The 7,403-nt window shown below is 41.5% G+C and overlaps 1 protein-coding gene across 4 annotated transcripts in view; it reads right to left on the minus strand.

The window, feature by feature from the left end:
* OSBPL6 (oxysterol binding protein like 6) overlaps positions 1-7,403 on the minus strand; it is a 115,583-nt gene that overhangs the window by 5,864 nt on the left and 102,316 nt on the right. For all 4 annotated transcript variants that reach the window (XM_012806191.2, XM_003791484.3, XM_003791483.3 and 1 more), the window contains 6 exons: positions 7,107-7,194; positions 6,337-6,590; positions 5,457-5,594; positions 5,046-5,109; positions 3,552-3,630; positions 1,658-1,802 (listed from right to left, as the gene is read on the minus strand). In XM_012806191.2, coding sequence (XP_012661645.1) covers positions 1,658-1,802; positions 3,552-3,630; positions 5,046-5,109; positions 5,457-5,594; positions 6,337-6,590; positions 7,107-7,194 — 768 coding nt within the window. The remainder of the gene's footprint in view (positions 1-1,657; positions 1,803-3,551; positions 3,631-5,045; positions 5,110-5,456; positions 5,595-6,336; positions 6,591-7,106; positions 7,195-7,403) is intronic.

Consider the following 7,403-nt stretch of genomic DNA (forward strand, 5'->3'; position numbering starts at 1 on the left):
TTTTTTTTTTTTTTGTAGTTATCATCGTTGTTTAGCAGGCCCGGGCTGGGTTCAAACCTGCCAGCTTCAGTGTATGTGGCTGGCACCCTAACCACTGAGTTATGAGCGCTAAGCCTTGGTAGTGGCCTTCTTTTAACCATGCTGCTTCCCAAAGGATGAGGAGTTTATGGGAATCTGCCTACCTGGACCCCATGACCTCCCTTCAGATCAGGCCCCAAGTAGGCAGGACCCTAGGATTCCTGGGCCAAAAGGCTCTAACCTTATGCCATAGTTAGCACAAAGTTTTGATCTATCCACCCAAAGTCAGATCAGACACCAGTGTGTACACCTTTAGGTCTGAGGGTGGCCAAGGCTGGTTGGCTGTGGCGGTGTGGACAGTGCTGGGATGTGTGAACTGGAGCCTGTGTCACACATGAGACCCTTCACAGTGCAGGCAGAGCCAGAGGGGGGACATAAGCAGGGAAGGCTGCGGGCCAGGACTGGCTTTCCTGTGCTGCCAGTTTCCCAGCATGGAGTTCTAAAAGGTCCAACCTGGGCCTACAGGTTTCATTATGAAAATTATCTTTGTCAAGGGGAAAGAACAGGACATACTTTATTTGACAGTTTGTAGGTTTGATTTATATATTTTACATATGACACAGACTGCAAATATTAGGGGCAGGCATGCACTGAAATTTTCATAGCTGACAAAACCACATGTATGCATTTCCTGTCATTGCCAGCCAGAGCCCACAGTGATCCTGGTCCTTTGGTTCTGGCTGCCTCATCTGTTTGTAAGAAAAAAAAAATAATGGGCAACATCTAAAATAATCAATTGAAATGAACATGACCAATTGTTTATACCCGCACATTAATCTGAAAAATAAAAAGAAATAAACATGACCTTCCAAAGCAGCTTATAGGGATTTATCTAAGAAAATACTAGAGTTTTAAGACTCTAATATGTTACCTGTCTACCCTATTAGAATGGGTCACAAGTCAAGATGACGGGGGGTGGGTAGGCTTTCTGGGCCATGTTGAATTCTGTAGCACACCTCAGCAAAGGTGGGGTGATATTTATGTTCTGCTTCAGACCAGAGAGACACAGAAGCAAACGCTGTTCTGTAGGCCTTTCTATCCCAAGCACCCTTTCTTATGGACAAAGGTGATGCCCTTTGTTGAACTTATTTGGACTATCATCGTAGCCGGGTTGGAGGAGTGTGCAGTGACCGGTAGGAATCACCTACGTGTCTGCTCTTAACTACATGTCCTCAGAGAATGACAAGTGCATTATTATCAGCTCCCTAAAATAAGATTACTTAAACATGCCATCAGGCTGGAGCAGAAAGAGAAATATAAACCCAAGACCTGGGTTGGGGAAAAGTGTTTGCTGGAATTTTACTTCATGAACTGCTAACTGGCTGTTTAAAAAGAAGCCCTTGAAAAGAAATTTGTGTTCTTCTGTTTTGAGATGGCACCCTCTCTGACCGCCACATTTTTAGGGGCCAGAGCGCCTGGAGAAACTTCTCCAGCTCCTTCTGCCTTCTCATCAACAATGTCAAGGACCAATGCTACGGGACGGATTCGCCTGCTGCTGTTTAAGGTGACTGACTGTTCCATTTCTCCTTTAGGAGGCACTTTGTACTATTTTCCTTTACTGTCGTACGATATTACTTACCTTGACAAATGTGAGCTTGCAAATGCAAACGCTGCTTTTGGTATTTCTGATGGTTACTTCTCCATAATGCTCTATCCACCTTCTCCCACTGAGGATGTTGTGTATGCATGTGGTGACTTTATTCCACACATAGTAATCTCCGTACCTAGTGAAGAATATAACTTTGATTAGAAACAGCGAGGTTTCAAAGACAGGTGAATGTTTCTACTAAAAAGAATATTCTTTGGTTAAAGTCCCCCCCCACCTTTTCCTTTCCTTTCTTTCTTGAAGGTCTCTCTGTGGCCATATATATTTATGACATAATTAATTTACTTCAGGAATATTTAAATGCTTCTTATGAGCCAGGTGCTAAAGCTACAAAGTTGAATAGGACTTATTTCTCGTCCTTCTGGAGACAAGAGTATGGTAGGGATAGATGGATATGTAAATAAATACTTAAAGTATGGTGAGGGCTATAATTTGTTTTATGAATAAACAAAGCATCGTAGGAACACACAGGAAGAGTCCTGAGCCCTTAGATCTGCCTGGACCACAGGCTCTGTGTCAAGCAAGATGTCACAGAGGACGCTGGGTTCCACCCAAACTTGGATGATGGATAGGAGCACACCATTGGCCAGCGACAAGTAGCCGTAAAGCCAGAGAGGTAGATGAGCACGAGGTATCTGAAGCCTGTGAACGCTGTGCTCCAGGTCAGCAGGTGTGGCCAGAGGCAAGGCAGGGAAGGTCTGATGAGGGAGAGCCCATAAGGCCCATAAGGCCTTTAGTGATGTACCAAGGAGTCTATGATTTACTCTGCAGGCAGTGGGCCAGCAGGAGGGACGCCAGGTGGAGAGGGGCACCACCGGGTGTGCATATAAGAACGATTACTCTGGAAACACTATTTTATACTCTAAGTTAACAACAAAGAAGTGGATAATTCTTTGAGAAGTGAGTGAGGAACATAACCAAGATGGCACAAACCTAATGCAAATTCTGGGCAGTAAAGTGACAGAATTCCTGCCAAGGAATGAAACGACATAGTTTCAAACACCATTTAAGTTTTTGCACATTACATATATTTTCAAATAAAATGTTATTTTAAGATAAAATGAAAAGTTTCAGGTTCCCACATAATTTATAAATTGGTATAATGTAGGCACTTCATACATCTAGGAAAACTTTCTTCCTCATGAATTTTCAAATATTGAAAGTTTATTTTGAGGTCCTGGGAATACTTCACTCTCCCTACCTTCCTCCCTATCCAGTCCACCAGCAAATTCCGTCATTCAAAGAGACAAAAACAAGGGTGGCACCTATGGCTGAAAGGAGTAGGGCGCCAACCCCATATGCTAGAGGTGGTGGGTTCAAACCCAGCCCTGGCCAAAATCTGCAAAAAAAAAAAAGATGCAGAAAGAGACAAAAACAAGACCAAAAAACAAATGAAGAAATACAAACACTCAAACCCTTGGCTTCAACAAAAATTTCAATTAATTTTAAAAGATTCAGAGGCCATATCCTCTAGAACACAACTATAAAAGGATTCCATCACTCTTCATTGATTACATAACTTAAAATTTAAAATAGTCCCCAGACTTAAGATGAACTAAAAAATGAAATTATAAATTGTATGGGGCGCAGATATTAAACAGGGGAACTTCCATATAAAATGAATATCTGCACAGCCGCTGGGTCAAGGCAGGTACCTGGTACTGACTAACTGGTGGAGGATGTGAAAGAATGCTGGGAAACTTTGATACCTATGCCAACATTCTCATTGGGGGAGAAGGGCTCCGTTCTCAAAACCCTTGCCTCTTTGGCTATACACAGAAATGGACTTTTGGAAACTTCTAGAGTTTAAAATACCACTTCTGATTTAGGAAAAGTGGAGGCTAAAAGGGAGCTGAGAGCCACCTACTTCGGAAGCATGACATTCAGCGTTCCAACAGGCAGGATCTCCATCGACTTTCCCCAGAACTTGTTTTTCCATCTGATATCTAAACAACATAGGCAGAAGATAAGAAATAAATTCTCCAGATATAATCATTTGTTATGTAAAAAATAACTCTTGTATTATATTCAACAAAAAGTTTTGCAATCACAATTGATGCTACATTGTTGATTTAACGCAGCAGTGCCTGAAGGTGGCCCAAGGTGAAAATATGAACTGTTAACCAAAACAATCTATGTTTCTCTGTCATATAGACTCTATTAATTTTCAGCTAACGAAACTGGGAGAAATCTGGAATAATGTATGCATGTGTACATCTTCACATTCACATATAAACCCAGACTCCACAGTGCTTTAATGTCCAGGTAGCAACAAATGTTATAAGTTTTAATTAAAAAGTAAAGACAGTTAACATGGATACCATGCATGAGGTGTATATAAAAAATAATTGCAGTATGGTAATGCCATTGATTTATATACACAATCCCCCCATATAGAAGAATTATATGATTTGGGAAAACAGAAAAAAAAAGTCTCTTAATACAGATAAGATTTATGAAATAGTGAGATTAACTACATTTGTTGTTAAGACACTGCTCAGGTCCCAGCACTTTATCTCCTATGATGGCTTTATGTTTTACTTGTGGAAACTCAAATTTACCTGTGCATTTGTAATAACCACCTCTTCCCATTTTGATGATCTAAAGGAGTTTGGTGCCATCTCCACAGAATTTTTGACTCTTGGCTATGCCTAAGAAATGATTTACTGTCTTATAAAGGACAGTTACAGCACTCCACAATTCAGTGTGTTTTTAGATTAGGGTGAGGCATTCGGTGAGCAATGAAGTAGCCTTCCAGACACGTCTGAATTATTTGCAGTTCATGGCCAAATTTATGTATATATTCTTTCTAATGGTGTTTTGAAACTTTCTTATCTTAGGCAAACTTGTAACACTCTAACTGAACAATAGGCATTAATAAGTAAAGACTTCAGTCCAAACCCCTGAGTCCCCGTGAGTTAAAGACCAGGAATTACTGCAACACTTATACATCTCCACAGACTATGACCACAGATGATGTGCTGCAGAGCCTTCCTGCAGGATTAAAATGTCTTTGCACACCCCCGAGACACGAGAAGGCAGCAGATGGAGCCTCCACATTGTAGACGCAGACAATGAGGCACCATGAGACAAGGTGACGGCTCTGAGCTGGCACAGGCAGCAGGGAGCTCTGCCGTTCCATAAGGCTTTGCTTCCTAGATAAGCCATCTCATCTCCTAGATGACACAGTTTCATATTTAAACCAGGAAATGTAATTTTTCAAACGGAACTCTGCACCAATTACCAACATTCTCTGAGTTCCAAAGGTAGAGATCTAAAGTGGGCACAATGTACCTTCAGAAGCCAGACATTTTATCATAGGCTCCTATGTGTGATTTTAAATTATAATTGAAATACAAACCTTGCCAAAACACAAAATTCTTTGATTCACAGTGACAGGCAGAAATGGGTGGATGATGACTAACCTGGTAATTAAAAAGACAAAAGAAGGCAGTGACATCAGTGTTAAAACTTTCAGCAGCGATAACTGTTTTTACAACGTATACTGGTTACCTCCAATAAAAGCTACTATTCATCCATTTCTACTAGTGAATTACTCTCAGAATGTGTAAGTAAATTGTTAGCTTTCAAGATTCCATGCTTAAACACAGAGAACTTCCACAATTTCGAGGGGGCAATGATGCTGACGTGCTCAGTAAAGTTTCCATGAAATGGTATCATAGCCTACCCCAAATGGTTACCAAAGGGGGATCCCATCTGCAAACTGCTTTCCTACCTCTAGAGAATCCTCACTGAGTCCTCTGGCACGTACCTGTTCTGAGAAAAATCGGAATCCCTTGTCTTCTCGGATGCATTCGTAAGTCTCCCCCAGGACTGGGTTGAATGGCTTACTTCCTGCTCGGAAATACGTGGAGCAGTACCCCGACACTGCAAATGCAGCAACGAGAACCTGTTAAAACATTGGAGAAAGGAAAATAATATACGAGAGACTACCGCCGGGGCGTTTGGCCCTTTTCCTCTGGATTTTACACACTCCACGTGGATGGGTGCGGATGTGGTAGCATTGGTATTTTCAATTTGCACAGCAGCTCCATCAACACATGGTGAAAAAAATAATACACAGAACAGGAACCAGCAGGCCATCGAGGTCAAGTGTTCCTCACTTACACGTCCACCCAACTGCATGGGTATCTCAGAGTTCAAAGGTTCTGGAACCCAGTTTATAGGTTATGCCACGTGCCCATCTTAGCACCATGTGCAGGAGGGTTGTGGCCGCTGGTGCTTTCCCATCATGGAGTAAAGGGCAGAGTACAGACAGGAAATCGCTCTCTCAGACCTAAGTTCCTGAACAGATGGGTTATCTTGGCACTCAGGAAAAGCTGATAAAGCAGGGCAAGACATGCCTTAGACCTCTAAGGAGCAGGATGCCTGTACTGTCTAACTTTAGAAACATCCTCTAGAGACCAAGGATAAGCCACAAAATGTGTATCTTCTAGGAAAGAGGTATCTGGGACTGAAGTGTATCTGGGACTTTTCGGCCCTATCTGATTTATGCAAACAGACCAACTTCTCTCTCACGTATGCAGTGAGAATGTTACGTACAAAGTAGATACGTCACCATAACAAATTCTGGCTTAGCCCATGCCTAGAAGTGGCAGATCCCTAAAGGGCTCTGCGGAGTTACTGATTACCATGCGCTCGTATGGGTCATCGGTTTCCGAAGCCTTGTCCAGAAGCTCACTGTATTCCATTTCCTCGCAGAGATGCTGCAGAGTGTTGAGTGGCTCGTTTAGCTCCACAGGCATAGAGACTTTGGACAGGTCTTTACCAATGTTGTTCCTCAAGATATTCCACAGGTTAATGTTACTGGTGTCAGGACAAGGAGCCGGCAGACAGGTTCGACGTCCGTTTCGGAAGGCCCCTCCTGTCAGCTCCCCATTCAGGACTGGAAGAGGGAGAATCACAACGAAAGATACTTTGCTTTCCTGATTTCATAAAATCAAGAAGGGAAAAAACTCTTTAAGTATGATTGCAAAAAAATACCATGACTGTGATATATTTCCTGAGCCTTCATTGTACTGACTCAAGAGTAAATGGGATTACTTCAAACAAGGTTGCTAACAAATGCACAAAACATCAGCATATAGGTTTTTAAACAGGTGTTAAATATTCTCAAATATCACCAAGGAAGGTATATGTCCAATTAAAAAAAGTAAATCTATTTAGCAAAGACTTAAACTTTTGGTTTGAGCAAGAGGTAAAAATGTTTCACTATCTCACCATGTACCTCACAATATTTTCAACCATTTACCTCAACAGATAATATAAAATTAAAATCTACTGAACAATCAGCTGCAAAAAGAACAATTAGTGGTGGTGGAGGAAATGTCTGTTCATTTAGTCACTAGTGTTATAATTTGGCATGTAGATAGAACAACCTGGAAGCTCAAATGATGCATACTTTGCCGAGAAATATTGTCCGCAACACTGGTGTTGTCTTCAGAGATATTATCACTCACATCACTGATGTAAGACTCATCATCTGAAGCCTAAGGAAGAGAAGAATAAAGAACATAGAGGCATCAGAATTCTTGCTCAGGATTGAAAGCGTGGATAATCAAATACCGTAACAAAAGATCACTGCAATGAAAAGCAGAGGTCATAGTGTATTCGGCATATGTACAGTGAACACTTGAGTGTCTTCTGTGAGCTAGGATATAGGATCGCTAGAAAAGAGTCCTAGTTTTTTTTTTTTTTT

The sequence above is a fragment of the Otolemur garnettii genome, unplaced genomic scaffold, assembly GCF_000181295.1.
Source record: "Otolemur garnettii isolate 467f Iridium unplaced genomic scaffold, OtoGar3 scaffold00048, whole genome shotgun sequence".
Taxonomy (NCBI): Eukaryota; Metazoa; Chordata; class Mammalia; order Primates; family Galagidae; genus Otolemur; species Otolemur garnettii.